The 20537-nt window shown below is 37.8% G+C and overlaps 1 protein-coding gene across 1 annotated transcript; it reads right to left on the reverse strand.

Annotated features, from left to right (window-relative positions):
- Positions 1-2499: 2499 nt before the first annotated feature.
- On the reverse strand, positions 2500-19143 carry LOC124846805 (polygalacturonate 4-alpha-galacturonosyltransferase-like). The gene is made up of 11 exons (XM_088102569.1): positions 18887-19143; positions 18640-18797; positions 6009-6043; positions 5848-5907; positions 5625-5747; positions 5450-5510; positions 5322-5368; positions 4512-4846; positions 4053-4410; positions 3298-3885; positions 2500-3189 (listed from the first exon to the last, which is right to left on the reverse strand). Exons 2-11 carry the CDS (start codon positions 18770-18772, stop codon positions 2914-2916), a joined length of 2016 nt encoding a protein of 671 aa, XP_087958695.1. The 5' UTR covers positions 18773-18797; positions 18887-19143; the 3' UTR covers positions 2500-2913.
- Between the last annotated feature and the right edge of the window lie 1394 nt (positions 19144-20537).

Below are 20537 nucleotides of genomic sequence, written 5' to 3' on the forward strand. Positions count from 1 at the left end.
TTATGAGAATTTGGAATTGGCAATGGAGGATGGGATATGGTTCATGCTTTTTTTGTTTTAGGTTATGTTTTGTACTATTATAATTTATGAGAAGTTTTGCTTTCATGTTTCAATTCTGCTTATGAGTTCAGATGTACAAGAAGATAAAAACATGGATAAGCAAATCATTCTGGGAACCACTGGACCAATTGCAGTATGAAACAAAATGAGATAACAGGCTGACCAATTTATCCATGTGTTCCTGTGCTCAAAGTTGTTCTTACTGAGTTTGATTATGAATGCCTTTGTCTAAGAGGTCCTCCTTCTCTAGTTATAGGTCTACACCGAGGAACTGGGAATATGGTGCTGCTTCCAGTGCTCTGCTAAGTGGATCACCATACCATTTTCATAATGAAAATTCGGTTCATTGACTTTGTATGGACTGTAATGTCTTAATTTTGCTTACCTTTTATGCATCTTTTTCGTTGGGTTCAAGTCCTGATTTAGCATAAATTCAGAAATACTAATTTATTATTTGAAAAAAAAAGGTTTAATCCTTTACTACATCCCTATTTATGTACGAATGTCTCAATTGGGTCCTCGTATTTATTTTTATCTCAATTAGGTCCCTATTTTTGTAAAATTGAGTCAATTGGAACCTTGCCGTTAATTTCAATAGACGGCGTTAAATTTATTGAGTCGTGGCACGCTGACGAAGCAAATTTTAATGACGTGGATCAAATTCATTTCCACGTGGACCTACAGCACCGTCCAGTACTCTCCTTCTCTCCTCTCCTCCTCTCCCCCTCCCCCTCCCCCTCCCCCAACCGAGCTTAGACTGAACGACATAGCAACTGGCGTTGAAGGTGTCGCCGATTCGGATAGCCTCGGTGCCTTCGTCCTCGGAGGTGAAATCGCTGCTGTCGTCCAGATGGTGCTTGTCCCCCATTGCCTAACCCAGTGCCTACCTTCTTGCTGAATCTCAAACCTATAAGAAGCTTTCTCGGTGAAAACCCGAGTCGATTGGTAAATGGGAAAAGGGGCACTAGAATTGGTGCTAGCAACAAAAGAATTCCCAGTTTTCATTACAAGTGAAGAATGCTGTGAGTCAGGAACAAAAGTGCGTCCTTGAAAGGTGATGTTTTGAGAAGAACCACATGCAATTAGATAGCTATTAGGAGGAGTGTATAAGGAAAACGACCCATTAACCAAAACTAGAAAAACAACAACCAAGACCAAGGGAACCCATCTCATGAGTTCCATCTTCACCATTTTAGCTTCTTCAATAGTCCATAAACCGCCAGATGAAATCACCAAGACGCGTTCTTTCAAAACCCAAATCCGAAGGGGACCCAAGAATGCAAATCTCAAATCCCACAACGAAACCTGCAACAAGCACGGATCTATCAGGAGTAATGCACAGAAGAAGACTAGCCACCGGGCGGGGTTTCAACTCCGTCGCATCCTTACCATTCTGGGCGTCGGTGGCAAACCCAAACGCCACCGGATCTGGGCGACCCAACCACCATCTTTTCCGATCTGGGCGTCGGTGGCAAACCCAAACGCCACCGGATCCATTTCCAACCGTGGCGCCGTCAGCCTTGGAGGCCGCCACCGATGGGCTCTCCTATTCTCATTTATCTATTTTCTGTTTCTGTGCTTGATTGTTTTGATTGGGTTACAGTGTAGACAAAATGGTGATGCTTTCGGTGGTGGGTTTGTCCGAGTGGTTCTTGATGATTTCCAGTGAATACAAGTGAGTATTGTGAGGGGTGGAGAATTGAATTTTCAGAGCCGTGTGAAAGTGAATGATAATGGTATTGGAAGTGAGGGGAGTGTGGTTGGGAGGTAAGGATGAAGATGGGGTGATGAGCAGAGAGGAGTCAGTTATGAAGATTGATGGAAAGGTGTTTCCAGTAGCCGTGAATGTTGGAGGTGATTGAAGAAGATAGGTGTTGGTCATTCAGTGCTGGACGGTGCTCGGTTGGGGGAGGGGGAGGGGGAGAGGAGGAGAGGAGAGGAGAGTACTGGACGGTGCTGTAGGTCCACGTGGAAATGAATTTGATCCACGTCATTAAAATTTGCTTCGTGAGCGTGCCACGACTCAATAAATTTAACGCCGTCTATTGAAATTAACGGCAAGGTTCCAATTGACTCAATTTTAGAAAAATAGGGACCTAATTGAGATAAAAATAAATACGAGGACCCAATTGAGACATTCGTACATAAATAGGGATGTAGTAAAGGATTAAACCAAAAAAAAAATATGCATAATGTAAATGAAACCATTGATTGTACATTCATAAAAAAATATTTATAAGATTGACATACTTAAAAAATGCATAAAATATTACATTTACTGAAGAAATCTTATTAAATTCGTATTTAGTTTCCATTAAACAAATAAATAAATACATGCAACAAAAAAATTATACTCTACTAAAACTCACCTAAGTGCCAAAGTGGGGCAGTGGAAGCTTACTCAATTAATGAAAAAGGAGAATTAGGAATAGCAAGGCATAGTAATGAAAAGTCCATGATTTGAGAGTCTAAAAACATCTATACATAGAAATAAACCCTTAAAACAGAAGAAATTAAGTTCCAAAGAATACAGAAATGTGATGTTTGATTTCTAGTCCTATCCAAGAACCAGAGTATGGTACAATGAGGAGTTTTTATGGTAAACAAGGTGCACTACTTCTGTACCTTGTTTCGAATGGGTGAGTTTAGTGAACAATTTAAATGAATTGATAGAAAAAATCGATGACGGGGACAAATATATAACACGAGCTTACCCTACCCATCCTATGCTCTAAGACATGTATCATCATTCTAGCAGATGAAATAGCAAAGCCAGAAAAGTGAGAGAAAGTAGGGAAGCCTGGAGAAAATAGAGAGAATTGTTCTCTGTATTTGGGACCAAATTATGAAGGGTTATTCATTTAGCTTACAGGTCCGAAGATAGGGATGACTGTACTTGACATATTTGATCCAGTAAGACCGATACTTTGTCATGGCAATTTCTAACCATGGCTTCATATTACCATTGTAGTGTACAACTGCTGCATTATCAATCTCTGATCGATCCACACTTGGATTATAACCCAAACCAAGTACATGCCATGATTTATCTAGCGGATGTGTCAACCCATAGAACGTTATTAGCCCTGGAGGTAATGTCCCCAGCTTCCACAGCACCCTGTCTTCATTCTAGAACCAGATAGAAAAAACGAAAGTCGGTGAAAAATTTGTATCGATATTCTATTTGTGTGAGAATAGACAATTTATGTAAAACCAATGTTTCGTTCAACTGCTTACCATATTCTGCCACTTGTGATATATACCGGTGATGTCCTTCTTTTTCCACTCCTTTAGATCAAATACGTTCATCCCGTATGCCCAACCACAGGCATTTGGATCAAAATTTCTTGCAATATGCGGATTAGAGAAGTTAAGGTATTTGTCAAATCTATGAAAGCTCTGACCACACGTTTCAACAGCACCATTTACTTTCCCATTAAGATCCACATCCCATAATCCAGTCAAATCCTTCTGAACAACAATGTCATCATCAAGAAATAAAATTTTATCCAACTTTGGATAAACCTGAGGAAGATAGAATCTCAGATGGTTGAGCATTGAGAGATATTTTGGATTCCTATACTTAAGATTGGAAGCACCGAAAGAAAGTGTGTTTGGATGGCCTGCTTTGAAATAATACTCTTTCATTGTAGAAGATTCGAGCTGCCGCAAGACTGGGCAGTAGGACGAGTTCAACCACTTAAACTCATCAACATTTTCAACATGGACTGTAGCTTTTCCAGGAGGGTTCAATAGAAACCACATGTTCATGGCACCAAAATTTAGTTTATCAGTAACAATGTGAAAAACATGCTTTGAAGGATCCTGCAATGTCCAAGATATTAAACATAAAGACAATGAGGGCCGGATATATGTTATAGATACATTTCACGTGCAATATATGTTAATGTCAAGGCACAATTATTTGGAATATATAATAAAGGAAACAATGCACTTGCACATAGTATTGTTAAAAAGACAGTCCAAGTCACCTTTGCATTCGTAATAGTTGAGTTGACAACAACAGAGGCAGCCAAGACATTGTCTGAAAACAGTGCATAGTGATAAAGACTGGGATTCTCCAAATTCTCACTTCGAGGGAACATTCTCTTTTCAGGAGGAAGGAGGTAGTAATCTATGGTAAGGCGCATGGATAAGCAATGGATTCCGTTTGGTATGGTCTTAGCAGCCAACTGACTGAGAAATGTGCTCTGTTTCTTCAAACTCCTAACTCGATCATCAGCTGTCTGTAGCATTGCTCTTAGTTTTCCAGTGACCAATTTGCAGTCATACAATAGCTCCCTTGCTTTTGACAAAATTTGACCCATAGCCTTTATTTTCCCATGTGCACTAGAGATAATTAGACGCTCAACTAGTTAAGTCAGCAAATTCAAAAGAATTAAAGTGCTAATAAATGCATTCCTTCTATAAAATTACACAAGGCTTCAAACCTGTGATGTAGATCCGCATCAGAAACTATGTCACCCAAGGCACGTTGACTCTCTTTGAGCCGGAAAATTAGTTCTTGATAAAGTTCGACCTTGTTCTTCATCCTTGCAATGCTTAAATATACCCTAGCCATAATGATCTGGTCTCGCATCAACCGAACGGTAGAATCACCATTTTCATTCTCAATTTCTTTCCTCCAAAGGCTGTATTTCCCCAGAACAGCTGACTCAACATATTTTGAGCGTTCAATAGCTGCGTTTTCAAGTTTTACAATTACTACATTATCCTTTTTTACCAACTCAGCAGCACGCTTTTCCCGCCTCTTCTCTATTAAATGCTGCAAAAAAAATTATAAAAAACATGAAACAAGTTTATTTAATTGTGGTCTGAATATGTTATTTCCATACACGCCCAAACAATCTAAGGCAAGTTTCTACTATCTTTTCTACAAAAAGTGCTACTCCTACTTTTTCATCAATGGGAAAGTTGGCGTAGCACCAGTGTTGGGTAAATTAGTTTAGTGAGTAAATCTACAAAGAATAGAATAAATACAGATATTGTAAAATATTATTTCTAATTTAAGTGAGTACTAAATTATAAAATTCAATGGTTCAATAAGATCTGAATAAAATGACATCTTTTGCTGCACAAATTTCAAGCAATTGAAGGTAGAAAAATCACATTTCCCTTGCCAAAAAAAAAGGGAAAATAAGGCATAGTACATATCCACTGTGCAAATTAACACAAAACTATGGTTTACCCCAACAAAAAACTAGTGAGATTGAAGACAAATTTCAAAGAATGATGCTCACCCTTCGGGTTTCATGTGCAGGACTATCAGTCCACAAAGGAATACCATCTGCATTAAGCAAAAAGAAAATTAGAAAGTAAAGTAAGAAGCAGAATCGAGCATACTAATTAATATAGATTATGATACCACCTGAAGACCTTCCATCCTTCATCTTTGGCTTTTCTTGTCTAACATGTGTTGGTTGGTTTAGCTGTAACAAAAAAGAAATACACGTTTAGCATCTACACAGCAAAAACGCCTTCTGTTTTTAAAAACAAAAATTAGGATTGAGAGCTCCAGGAAGAAGCACATTGTTCTTCCAAACCTCATGTGTACTGTTTGAAGTTTCTAATCCAACAACTCTCCATGAAGCAGACAAATTCTTTCTGAGATTGTCAAGACTGAAAGGTCCCAAATCATTCGTGCTGGATACAATAACATTAAGGACCTAAAAGATAATATTTATTAGAAAACCAATAAATATTCTTACATGAAATAAAACTGACGAACATGGAAGAATAGCCCAAACTTTATAAGTATTTGCTTGCCTCTTCCGAAAGAAGTGACTTAAGATCCTGCAATGCCTGCCATTCTCTCCAATTGCTAACCTATAGCAGTCAAACATTTACTTAAAGGCAGAAGAGAAAAACCTAGAAGCTTTATCAAGTATTTGTTTTATAACATAACAATTTCACATAAAACAGGCTACCTGTTTACGTGGAACATCCGAAATATAATCTAGATCTGCACAATCCACTGAAAGTATCAGACTAACTTGAACTGATGATTATTTCCATTTAGAGAAATAAATAGAGATATTAATAAGAACATAAATCACTTTCAACATATTAAATTCAATCAAGCAAAATGAAGCATACTACTAAAAGTTACTTCTGTTATCCACAAACAATCAATGAAGATAGAGTGTATAATATGTCAGCAGATACATGACAACTTTTTCTAAGGTCTAAGAGAAGACAAATTAATAAAGATTAACATTACAAGATATCTTTATATGAATTGTTAAAGTTACAAAGTTTTTCAGGGTGTTGAGTTTTTCCCACTGTGAGGAGTGCAGACCTAGTGAGTAATACATAAGTGAGTTATTCAGTTGGATTGTTTTTGTCAACCCATGTGTGATTTATTTCATTTCTTTAGCTTGTCCTCAACAGAGCCTCAGAGGCCTCTCGTCTGGACTAGTGATTCTTCTACTTGGGTTTAAAAGGCCCAATTTGGTTTTTATTGACACAGGCAGTTGGGCATTGAACTCACCGTTTGAATTTCGCACAAGTGCAATGAGAGGAAAAGTGTAGACTCAATGAGCTGTATGCAAGTATGGAAATTGATCCAAAATGATAAAAAAGAAATTCTTAAATACAAGAACCAAACTGATATATACTTTCTTCTCTTCATCCCACGCAATCTGGGACTTTATTTACCAACAAGGACGGAAGATAAACCTTTATAAATCTTATATGAATCTGTATTATTCAGTTTGTTGGGTTGAGTTACAGAATCTGTATCCATATACAGAGACATACACAAAAAATAAAATATTATCTAAGGACTATCTAAAAGATAAATTAATCTTCGGTTACCTTATATAAAAGATAAACTACACATCTAATCAAATTCATACTCCCCTTCAAGCTATAGCATATATGCCAGAGCACTCAGCCTGTTACGTAGTTATTCTAGAAGATATTATAGGATGGGAAATTAATCCTAAGGATAATCTAAGATTACAAACTAAACGAAAAAATAATTTAAGATATTCTTAATAAACTAAAGAAATTTTCTTTGTATTCTAACAGTCCCCTTATGTTAAAGCTTACTGAGCTTTAAACTCATTACATACCCTTGTTATAGATAGCATATAATAGGCAGTGGGAGATCTAAGCTATGTTTGACTGGACCCTTCGGTCTCCAAAATTTTACTTAAGATTGAAACTGTAAAATAATTCTAAAGGACTTAATTGATCCCTCTCACAATCTTCTATTTCTAAGAATAAATTGATACACAAATACATGATAAATAGGGTAACCCTAGACACAATATAATCATAATAAATAGGGTAATCCTAGACACAATATAATCATGATAAATAGGGTAACCCTTGACACACTATAATGATGATAAAATAGGATAAATATCCTAACACTCCCCCTCAAGCTGTAGCATACAAATTGTATGTACCAAGCTTGGAACAAATAAACTCAATCCGAAGACCCCTTAATGACTTGGTCAATACATTTGCGAGTTGATCGTTTGACCCAATAAACTCAGTACATATTTCTTTGGTCAACAACTTTTCACGATCAAAATGACAATCAATTTCTATATGTTTAGTCCTCTCGTGAAACACTGGATTTGATGCAATGTGGAGAGCAGCTTGATTGTCGCAATACATCTTCATAGTATGGATTGAAGGAATTGTTTCACCCATATAAGTTCACATGTTAGTGATGCCATTGCCCTATACTCAGCTTCTGCGGTTGATCGATCTACTACATTTTGTTTCTTACTCTTCCATGAAATAATGTTTCCTCCCAGAAAAACACAATATCCTGTAGTAGATCGTCTATCAATAGGTGAACCTGCCCAATCTGCATCACAATACCCAGAGACCTGAATGTTTCCTTTATCTTCATATAACAATCCTTGCCCCGGAGCCTTCTTTACATACCTTAGAATGCGAATGAGAGCATTCCAATGGTCAACAGATGGAGCCTGCATGAACTGACTAACCACTCCAACTGCAAAGGATAGATTTGGCCTTGCAAGAGCGTACTTCCTTTGGGAGATTACAACTCCATCTTTTGATTGCGCTACTTCAATGCCTAAGACGTATTTGAGACTTCCAAGATCCTTGGTTTGAAAATGTCTACACAAGTACTCTTTTAGTTGAGATATTCCAACAACATCATTTCCTGTAATGACAATATCATCAACATATACTATTAAGTAAACACATTTCCCGAGAGAAGAATGACAATAAAAAACTGAATGGTCTGCTTCAATGCGTTTTAGCCCAAATTTTTGATCAATGGAACTAAACTTTCCAAACCAAGCACGTGGGGATTGCTTGAGGCCATATAGAGATCGATGCAATTTGCATACCATACCAGACTACCCCTGAGCAACAAAACCAGGAGGTTGCTCCATATAAACTTCTTCCTCAAGATCACCATGTAGGAAGACATTCTTGATATCCAATTGATGAAGTGGCCAGTGACGAATGGCTGCCATGGCAAAGAAGAGACGAATAGTAGTCATCTTGGCTACAGGAGAGAAAGTGTCACAATAATCAAGACCATAAACCTGAGTGTAACCTTTTGCAACAAGCCAAGCTTTGAGCCGATCAATTTCACCATCAGGGCCAACTTTAACTGCATACACCCATCGATAACCAACCACCTTTTTTCCTGGGGGAAGGGGCACCAACTCCCAAGTATTACTGTGGTTAAGAGCCTGCATTTCTGCAATCATAGCTTGTCGCCATCCAGGATGATCAAGTGCTTCTTTCACATTCTTGGGTATAACAACAGAGGACACTAAGGATAAAAGAGAAAAATAGGAGGGCGACAATCGATGATAGCTTAGAAAATTATAAATGGGATGAGGGATTCGAGTGGAACGAGTACCTTTTCTGAGGGCAATAGGCCATGTTGAATCATTTGCACCAGGAGGCGTGGGAGGAGGTGACGAGGGAGAAGAATCTGAAGTAGAAGATTCACCATTGTTTTGGGGAGGTGGACTATCCATTGGGGCCCTGTGTGGGATGATCTCAGTATGTGGAGAAACAGGTGTAGAAGAATTGTGATCAAGACTTGGAATGACAGAGACAGTGGGGCTATTTGACTCAGCCATTGGAATAGGAAGGACCTGCTGGAGGATAGAAACATCCTAAAGAGATGGAGAGAAGTAAGGAGTCTGTTCAAAGAATGTGACATTGGCAGACATGTAATACTTCTTAGTTTCAGGAGAGTAACACCGATATCCTTTTTGAAGTCGAGAATAGCCTAAGAAGACACATTTGAGAGCGCGAGCGGAGAGTTTGTCTAGACCTGGAGACATGTCATGAACAAAACATACACCGCCAAACACTCGAGGAGATGTATGAAAGAGAGGATCATTAGGAAACAAAATGGAGAAAGGGACTTTATTATCAAGAGAGGAGGAGGGCATCCTATTAATAAAATAACATGTAGTTAAGATGGCATCCCCCAGTGATGAACAGGAATATGGGCACCAAGCAAAAGGGTACGAGCAGTTTCAACCAAGTGTCTATTTTTTCGTTCTGCCATACCATTTTGCTGTGGTGTATGAGAACAAGTAGACTGATGTAAGATACCATGGGAACTCAAGATGGCAAAAAAGGAGATGAGAAATACTCTTTTGCATTATCACTTCTTAATATTTTTGATTACTTGACCAAATTGATTCTTGATTTCATTCAAAAAGGATGTAAAGATAGCTAACAATTCAGAACGATTTTTCATAAGATAAACCCAAGTACATCTTGAATATTCATCAATAAAGGTTGTTAGATGTTAAGTTGTGTGTTTATGTTAATTGGGCTTAGCCCATTATGTATTTAAGGTTTAACCCTTATCTTACATTATAAATAAACTACCCTATGTGTATGCTAAACATATAAGGGAGATTTCTCCTAATCTTCTCTATTATTTCACATGGTATCTAGAGCACAGGAATAGTTCCCGCCAACTCCACGGTCTCCGATACCCATCACCGCCGCTGTCGCTGTAGTCGCCGCCGCTGCCGTCGCCGGAGTTCCAGAATCGACCTACGACCACACCATCGGAATCGTCTCGGCCGGGCGACCACCGTGGTCCAAAGATCTCGGCGAATGGACCACCCACGCGCCTCCATGCGCCGCCGCTTCCCGCCGTGCGTGCCGGCGCGTCGCCGGAGAGTTCCACCGCCGATCAGCACTGCCGTGATCGCCTCCTCGCCCTCTTTCTGGATCTGTGGTCGTTGCGTCAATTGGAGCACTTTGGATTTTTAGGGTTTCTCCCTCTCCATGGCTGCCCAACTTGATGATCGGAGTCGGTCTCGCCAACCAGATAAAGGACGTCCAAAATGTGACCATTGTGGCAAGCTAGGCCACAAAATTGATAGATGTTATGCGCTTCATGGACGTCCTCCTCGACCTATAGCAATGGCTAATTCTGATCCACCTCCCCGATCACCGTCTGCAGACCATCCTACTTCATCAAATACCATAAATAACCCTGTACTCTTTCAGGAATTTCTCAGATGGTATGAGGACCGTCAGCACTCTAGTTCCACTACATCTTCTTCTGTTATACGCACAGGTACCCCTTTTGTTGGTCTGACTCACTCTCTCAGATCTTGGGTCCTTGACTCAGGCGCCACCGATCATATCACTGGTAACAAGTCCTTGTTTTCTTCCTTGTCATGTCCGGATAATTTACCCTCGGTAACGATGGTTGATGGGTCTAGAGTCTCATCTCATGGTATTGGTACTGTTCATATTTTTCCGTCCATATCCATTGATAATGTACTTTATGTCCCTGGGTCTCCTTTTAACTTATTGTCCGTAAGTCGTCTAACTCGTTCCCTTAATTGTGTTATTTCATTTACCAAAGATTCTGTTTGGTTGCAGGACCGGAGTTCGAAACACATGATTGGCACAGGATGTGAGTCTCATGGCCTATATCATCTCAGCCCTTCTCCACATGCTGGCGTAATCATGGAGTCACCATCCCTTCTTCATGCTTAGTTAGGTCATCCAAGTCTTGCCAAACTGCAGCAACTTGTTCCGAGTCTGTCGAAATTATCAAGTTTGTCGTGTGAGTCTTGTCAGTTAGGTAAACATACTCGTAGTTCCTTTCCTCGTAGTGTTTCACAAAGAGCGTCATCCCCTTTTCATTGGTTCATTCTGATATTTGGGGACCTAGTCGTGTTAAGTCAACTTTTGGATTTCAGTATTTTGTTACCTTTATTGATGACTATTCCAGATGTACTTGGTTGTTTCTCATGAAGAATCGTTCTGAGTTGTTTTCTATTTTTCAATCTTTTTTCAATGAAATAAAAACTCAATTTGGGGTTTCTATTCGCACTTTACGCAGTGATAATGGCCGTGAATATCTTTCTCAACCGTTTAAACATTTCATGGCTTCTCATGGCATTCTTCACCAAACCTCATGTGCCTATACCCCTCAACAAAATGGGGTGGCTGAGCGCAAGAATAGACACCTTATTGAAACAACTCGTACCCTTCTCATTCATGGTCAAGTACCCTCACGTTTTTGGGGTGATGTTGTTCTCACGGCATGTTATCTTATCAACTGCATGCCATCTTCCGTCCTAGATAACAAAATCCCTCATTCTATCTTATTTCCTCAAGACCCTCTACATCCATTACCTCTTAGAGTTTTTTGGTCTACATGTTTTGTTCATGATTTTAGTCCTGGTCTTGATAAGTTATCTCCTAGGTCTCACAAATGTGTCTTCTTAGGATTTCCACGGTCACAAAAGGGCTATAAGTGTTTTTCCCCTTCCCTCAATCGTCATTTTATCTTTGCTGATGTCACTTTTGATGAATCTTCTTTTTACTTTACACATCTATCTTCTAGTTCTGTACCTCTCCCTGTTACTGTTGATATTCCTCTTATCTGTGATCCTCCTGGTGATGCTCCACCCATTTTGTCTCCTCCTTCTTTAGACTCTCATTCACCACAGGATCGTCCTTCACCACCACCCCTTCAGGTTTATAGTCGCCGCAATTGTCTCCCTTATGACTCACTTCCAGTGCCGCCTCCTGTGTCTCCTCCGGCTCCAGCAAATGAGTCTGACTTGCCTATTGCCCTCGTAAAGGTATACGCTCTACCCGTAACCCTTCCCCCCAACAAAATATCTAAAACCAAAGAAGGAGATACGACTAGGTCCCCATATATCAGAATGGATGATGGAAAAACTAGAATTACATAGAGATCTTTTAGGAAAGGAAGATCTAACATGTTTTCATAATTGACATGACTCACATTCTAAGGTTTGGAGACCACTAAGTTCAGGACACATCTTTCTTAATTTGGACAAATGAGGATGGCCAAGTTGATCATGTAGCACTTTAGGATTAGGAGAAGCAACACAGGACACCCTTGGACGAGATCCAAATGGTATAATCCGGCAGCTTCATATCCTTCTCCAATCTATCTCCCCGAACCACGCTCTTGTATAACAAAAGATTTATGATCAAAGGTTATTGAACAATTTAACATTTTAGTCAACTGGCTTAGGGAAATTAAATTAAAAGGACAATTAGGAACAAAAAGGACTGAGTTGAGATTGAGGGAGGGAGACAAAGAAACATGACCGACTCCTTTGGAAGAAGTTTTAGATCCATTTGCAAGGGTTATGAAATGAGGTTTTACTCAAAAGGAAATAGATGAGAACAAAGAGGTATTACCAGAAATGTGATCAGAAGCACCTGAGTCAATTACCCATGAATTTTGACTTTCCATAGATTGAGAAACGCAGGCTGTTGATGTATTGGGAGATTGAGATGGTTGTGCCAAACTGTTAGACTTTAACCTTAAATACTCTTGATATTCATCCTCAGAAAACATAGAAGTAGAAGTTTCAGTCTTCGAAGTGGAAGTTTCAGTCTTTGAAATATTGGCGGTTTTGGAAGGGAAACCATGTAAGGAGTAGCAATTCTCTTGAGTATGACCCATCCTTTTACAGTATGTGCATTGAGGACGTCCCCGACCTCCTCGTCCTCCTCCTCTAGTGTCACGTCCTCCTCTTCCTCGTGTGGCAACCATGACAGATGGTTCCACTAGTTCATGCGCTTCTTTAGTTTGAGGTACCGGGACACGCAGAAGGCGAGTGGTCAATGTTTCCATAGAGGGGACCTCATGACTAGTTAGAAGTTGATCTCTGAGATGATCAAAATCGGGATGTAGGGCACGAAGGATCAACACCATGTAAAATTTGTCTAGTTTCTTTTTGATATCCTCTAATGGATGTACTTCCAAAAACATCCTAAGTTCTTCGACAACAGATTGGACTTCAGCCATGAAGGACACCATATCATGGTCTACCATTTTAAGAGATGCAAGCTTGTTCGTAGTGTCATAGAGACGTTGAATATCGTTGGCATAAATGTTTTGGGCTTTCTTCCAAAAGGAGTGACAAGTTTTGAAAGCCCTCAAAGATACAAGAAGTTTGGGTTCCACTGATTGCCATAACAGGGCACACAACTGGAAATCTGCTTGTTTCCACTTATCAGCTTTTTCAGTAGGCACATGGCTTCCATCTCGCTCAAGGTGGTCATAATGCCCTTGGCCAAGGAACCACATTTCAACGGCAACAGACCATGATAGATAATTTTTTCCATTTAGCTTCTCGGAGGTAATTAATGGACTTCCGGAGAAGGAAAGAGTATTGTCAGACGCCATTTCTGAAGAAGACGAATAGTACTAGCGAGGAACAAGAAAACCCTAAGGGTTTAGACGAAGGAAACTGTGGCAGTGATGGACGACGGTGGCCGGCGGCAACGGTGGCCGGACGGTGGCCGGCGACGGACGACGGTGGCCGGCGATGGGCAGCGGTGGACGGTGGTGGGCGATGAAGAACTGTGGCGCTAGACAGATATATATTACGAGACAGAAACCAGAGCGGGATCGACCCGCTCTGATACCAACTTAAGATTGAAACTGTAAAATAATTCTAAATGGCTTAATTGATCCCTCTCACAATCTTCTATCTTCTATTTATAAGAATAAATTGATACACAAGTTCATGATAAATAGGGTAACCCAGACACAATATAATAATGATAAATAGGGTAATCATAAACCCAATATAATCATGATAAATAGGGTAAGCCTTGACACACTATAATGATGATAAAATAGGATAAATATCCTAACAATTTTCTTTAAACATGTAAAAATTAGTATATAAATAAGAATATTTATGCCTATATATAAAGGAGATTCCCTTTTTGGTGTTCACCTTCTTTTTCTCACTTTTACCCTTCAAGTTACTCTTTTATTAAATTTTAACTGATTTTTTAAATTTAATTTTTTTAAAAAAAAATTAACTACCTTTTAAAATTAAGTAAATAAAAATAATCTACTAAATAAATAAAAATAATTTACAAAATAAATAAAAACAATCTATAATTAAATTGTAAAAATTATTTATAATATTTTTATAATTATAATTTCATTATTTTTTGTTATAAAAAAAAATGAACACACATGAGCATACCACCTTTGTTTTTACTAGTATTTTTAAATTTTAAGTATATTTCATATATTTGACATCCCAAAATTTTTATATAATTATAAAAATAATTTTGACACCCAAAATATATTTTGAAGATCCACTGCTGATTATAAGTTCAGCTTGTCAAACAGAGAGTCTTTGCAAAATCGGCCAACACTTTTAGTTGTTAAAGCAAGTATGAAATCATCATCCTGATCAGAAATAAGGTTACCTTAAATAATAATGACATAAGTTCTCCCTCAAAAACCTCCACTTCTATACCGTCCACAGTAACCAAATATTTATTGCCGAAACCAAAACAAATTGTCATCCCTATTGTACATGGTTACTCCTGGGCTGAAACACCTTTTCCAGCAGTGTAAGACACCATTTCATCTTATTGTTTTCTTCTCAAATCCTCCCCTGAGAGATATCTCTAACCTTGTGTTTGGATAAGGAATTTTACAATTTTAAAGACATTCAAATACATTGAATTTTAATGCATTTCATTTCAAGTGTTCTATTTGGATAAGACAATTTAAATTCAGTGAATTTTAATATTTTTGTTTGGATAATGTACTTCAATTACTACCAAATTCAAAAAACTATTTAAATATCAAATAATTGTTAAGAATTAAAAAAATATCAATACCAATAATCTTTTATAATCAATCTTGACTGATGTTATTTTTTGGTCAAAGTTCTTCAAATTTTCTCATTTTATATTTGCAAAACTTTTTCTCAATTTATATTAAACAATACTCTTTTCAAGTTATGAAATACTACATTAGGCCAAACCCAAGTAATAAAGCACCAGATCGAGCTCATGCAAGTTCAGACTGAGGCAACACGAGTCAAAGTTAAGCCAAGTCCCCCGAGCATGCTAAGTTTAGTCTGGGCCCAAGTCAAGCCCAAATTGAGCTAAGTCAGTATGGGTACAAGCTAAGCCCAAGTCGAGTACAAGCATCCCACATTTAGTCAAGTCAGGGTGGGTCCAAATTCATCCCAGTCGGGGTTAATCCATATTCACTGAGTTAGGCTAGACCAGGTAGGTCCTAGTTCAATCAAGACCAAGTTAAGACTAGCTTGATAAATACCAGTCGAGCCCAAGTTGAGTAGAGTTAGCCAGGGCCTAAGTCAAGTCGAGTCAATTTAGGTCCAAATCGAACCTAAGTGAACCAAGTCAATTTGGGTCCAAGTTGGGGCATCCCAACTTCAATCGAGTTAGAGCAAGTCCACGTTCATGAGTTAGGGTTGACCACATTCAGTTGAGTTGGGCTAGGCCCAAGTGGGTCCTAGTTTGATCAAGACCAGGTTTGGCCTAGCTTGATCAAGACCAGGTTTGGCCTAGCTTGATCAAGACCAGGTTTGGCCTAACTTGATCAAGACCAAGTCAAGTCAAGCCTAAGTTAAGTTGAGTCAGTCTAGACCAGGTCAAGCCTAGTCAACCTATGCCCAAAGTGAACCAAGTCAACCCTTGTTTAAGTCATGCCCAGTCTAGCAGGATCATGTTCAGTTGAGTTGGGCTAGGCCCATGTCGAATTAAGTTCAGATAGTTCCAACTCGGGCCAAGTCTACAACAAGTTGCTAGAGACAAATTAGGTCAGGTTTTAGCCAAGTCAAGTTGGGTCGGAGATCGAATTTGGACCACGTCAAACTAAGTTGGGTCGATCTCACGCTAGGTCAAGCCAAATCTAACCAGACCTGGGTTGAGCCGAATCAATCCACACCCAGGTCAACCAAACTACGAACACCAAAATACAAATTTAAGAATATGAAGATTTTGAAATTCTTAAATTTTAGGTGGAATTTAAAATTCTTCAATTTTAAGTAATTCAATTACTCTAATGAAATTCTAGAATTTCAAATTCTTCCAAAATTCCTCACTCAAACAACATATTTTTTCATAAAGCATTTTAAATTCTCTAAAAAAAAAATGAATTACCTTCTTAAAATGCCGTATCCAAACACACTATAAAAAATGTGCAATGTATAGTAAGAACATCAGCTAGAAAGTGCTTATTTATGAACTTTTTTCCATTTCACTAGTGATACTAAATATCACATAAAGCCAAATAAAAGTACCATTACAAGAGCCAACACTAAGCATGCACAACTATCAAATTGAAACCTGAACATTATGCCCCTCTTTGCATGGATTCCCATATGAGGATCACATAAATGTGCAATCTTATTAAGTAATCTCAACATAACATTTTACTGATCAAATTTTAAGCATCTCTATTTAGTGAGAGGGCATGCCTTTATATTCACACTATCATCAATCACAACTAAAAAATTCAATGACCATCATGTCAACTGTCACTACAGTCCCTAATCTGAAGATGCCCAATCTCAAAATAAAGGAATTTTGGAATAAAGGGGAAGGACAAGAACAAGACACAAACTTCAAGGAATCTTTCAACCACACTAAAAGCACTTAAGTTGTTGACACCATAGGCACAAATATAATAGTTCACTAGTCCAAGAAAAATTGGCTGCCTTTTCACCACCATGAGGCAAAAAGTTAGGAATTCAAAAGCAACAAAAACATAAACCCTTCCTTCTTCTAAATGTCCACACCACAACAATGAATTAAAAACAAGGCAAAGGCAAGGGAATGAAACCCATCCATATCTCCTCCCATGGTTAATAAAATCCTGACCCTTAGATAACGTATTTATTTTTAATAAATGGTCACAATTTTTTCTGCCTTTCCACTTTTTCCTTTTCTATTTTTTTTTTCTCTTATTCCCAACGTTTCAACCACCTTTTCCATCTACCCCTCATCGGTGGTGGTTTCTGTTTAGGTTACTGGTGACGATTGCAATGGATATTTGCCATGGTGATTGTTGTTGTTGGAATTATGTTGCAAATCTCACATCAACTATATGGTCAAATAATACTATAGAGGTAGGCTCAAACCTCACTTTACTAAGTTGATTTTGTGACGTTGAATTAGGCTTAAACTTCACTTTCATAATATGGTGTCCCACTCATTTAAAGCCTGTTCTAGTCAAGTTTGTCAAGCCTATTGCATCACTCACTATTAAGTTCACCTCTGGTCACACACTCGAAATGTTTAATCCTTGGCATGAAAGGGTGTGTTGAAAATCTCACATCCACAAGAGATATGATCAAATAATAATATATAAGCAGATGCAAACCTTATCTTCCAAACCGATTTGTGGATGCACAACCTCAGTTGCTTATATGAAGTAAGAGAAACTTCAAGGGATAAACAGGGATAGACAAAAAAAAATGAAAAAAAAAAAAATCTCAGCCCTCCATCAAAAAAGCCACACATCTGTCGGTGGTAACCTTTTCTGCTAGTGGGAGACTCGAGTCTGCTTCCCCCCATCCTAGAATCCATCTAAAACAAACAACCCCAGTTGCAGCTTCCACATTCTAAAAAATCTAGCCTGGTTTTCTGCATTACAGACGTGTCATACCACATGTTACACTTGCAGAAATCCCATTCAAATGTGTATCCAACCAATTCCAGTCACAGCATGCCTGCTTAAGCATTTAATTGCATGTTTGGCGTGATTTTCTGAATCTAAACAAAATGTTAACAGTTGTAGTATCTACACTTTAACAAATTTAACGTAATTTTCTGCGTTACAGATAACCATCTAAACCACGCTCACGCTCTGACAAATCCCTCTCCCTTTGACCTTGCCCTTCCAACTTAACACTCTAATCACATACTACACTTCCAGAAATCCTATCCAAACGCGTGTCCAACAAATTTCATTCACAGCATCTCCAAGCATTTAAGCCCACCGGTTGTAGTTTCTACACTCTTCACAAATTTAAAATCGTTTTCGGCTCAACAGACGCTTGTCCAAGCATTACACTCACCCTCACAAAGCCCTCTCCCTCTCACACACGCCCTTCCAACTAATCACTCAAAATACTACTACCACAGACACTTAACTTCCCAACTAAAACCACAATTAAACCAAAAACCGTTCAAAAACATTAAACTAGTCAATATTACTCACTCTACACAGATCTTCAAACGCACAAAACAACAATCAACAAAGAAAAGAAAAACAGCAACCGAACTAACCAGCAGCGTAGAGTCCCCGAGCGAGGAAGAAAACCACAGGCGCAAGAACGCAGAGCAGAATGAAACCGAGAACGGGGAAGCAGGAGCCCTTGTCTCTGCTTTTGGCGAAGGAAAACCCTCTCCTCGGCGTCATTGCAAATCGGAGAGCGAAAACAAACCTGCAAAGCAAAGAGCGAAGTGAGAAACAGTTTGAAAAGCAACATTGAAAGAGAGAGAGCAAACGAGGCGCGAGAAAGAGAAATCGAACTTCGATCTGGTTGGAGAGTGAGCTCGCAAGGGTTCACAGCGCAATGCTAGTCGAAATCCATCACGAGAGAGAGAGAGAAGTTGCGTCGGTACTGTGCGCGTGAATCGAAGTTGGGAACCGACACTAACACTAATGTGTGTGTGTGAGAGTGAGAGAGAAAAATAGAAAATGAATGCGTTAATGGCGTGTGAGATAGAAAGTTAGTGAGAGAGAACGGTGACGGTAACTTTCTATCGCTTTCTGTTGTGTTTTCCAAGCGGGGCCATTGTGAATGATATTTATACTAGTATTTTCTAATCTTCGTTGTTGGAGGTTCGCCATCGGATAACGGCGCCGATGGTCAGAACGACGTCGTTGTCGGCAAAAGAGATAAAGAAGAAAAAAATACAACAAGACTTCTATTATTAGCTTATTCGGGTTTTGACAAGGTGGGGAATTGTTGTTTACGTTTTAAAATAAAATTTAAATTCTTTTATGAAAAAAATTATTTTGAGAGGGATTAGACTTATTTGGCATTTTTACTTTATCTTTTCATTTAAATAAATGGAACTCATTTTTTTCAAATTAAATATAATTTTACTTCTATTTTTGTCAGTTTAATTTGATTTTTTATGTTAAATTTTGGGTTAAATATGTTTTTAGTCCCTAAACTATTGGTCGTTTCTGGTTTTCGTCCCTCTTTCAAAGTAAGGTACAATTTGGTCCTCATTCTTTTCGAAACGTTCGTTTTAGTCCTCGAAAACTAAACATTGTTTAAAAATTTGGTCCTCATTTAGCAACAAATGAGGACTAAAACCAAAATTCCGAGGACTAAAACGAACCTTTCGAAAAGAATGAGGATCAAATTGTACCTTACTTTGAAAGAGGGACGAAAACCAGAAACGACCAATAGTTTAGGGACTAAAAACATATTTAACCCTTAAATTTTTAACTTTTATCAATTTAATATTTTTATAACCACACTTAAATAGTTAATGGAAGGTGAAAAATATATATTAAGGCTTAGTTAGTATATTATTATTTTTATTTTAGAAAAAAGTTATTTATGTGTTAAGTTAATAAATATTATGTGTCAAGTTATTATCATTGTTTCATGTTAAATCAATATTATTGTTTTATGTCAAGTCAATATTAATGTCATGTATTAGTCAATATCTTATGGTCAGACTTAGTTTTTGTTAATTTTATTCAATTTATTATAATCATTTTATAGTTTGCTTAATTCAGTCATAATTTTGTCATTATCTAAGACCAAATTTAATTTTTATATAAATTTTATACTAAATTTTTTTATTAAAAATTACAATTTTATTTAATATTCATTTCATTATTTTTAAACCAATTATAATTATATTATTAGAAGGAAATTATTATATTTATGTTTGATTTTTCTTCATAAAAAAATATAGGTTTATAGTTGATTTAAAAATTTCCTTTTAATTTTAAACTTATTATAATCATGTCTTTTACATGAAACAAAAATTAAACATAAATATAGGGTTGGGCAAAATTTACTGAACTATACTAAACTATAGTTATCTATACTCTATTATATTGAAAAAAAACTAAACTAAACTATACTTAAAATAATTAACCTATTCTTTAGTTCAGTTTAAAAAAACTGAACTTTATGCAGTTAATTGTTTGTACT

This window comes from Vigna umbellata, chromosome 11 (genome assembly GCF_029865625.1).
Source record: "Vigna umbellata cultivar VRB3 chromosome 11, Vumbellata_1.0, whole genome shotgun sequence".
Taxonomy (NCBI): domain Eukaryota; kingdom Viridiplantae; phylum Streptophyta; class Magnoliopsida; order Fabales; family Fabaceae; genus Vigna; species Vigna umbellata.

Bases quoted from the DNA above. Each gene is read 5' to 3' on its own strand.
- LOC124846805 (XM_088102569.1), bottom strand. From the start codon at position 18,772: ATGACGCCGAGGAGAGGGTTTTCCTTCGCCAAAAGCAGAGACAAGGGC. The intron at 5,748-5,847 runs GCAAGCAAATAC...ATTATCTTTTAG, and splicing joins AGTCACTTCTTTCGGAAGAG to GTCCTTAATGTTATTGTATC. The intron at 4,411-4,511 runs GTTTGAAGCCTT...AATTATCTCTAG, and splicing joins GATGCGGATCTACATCACAG to TGCACATGGGAAAATAAAGG.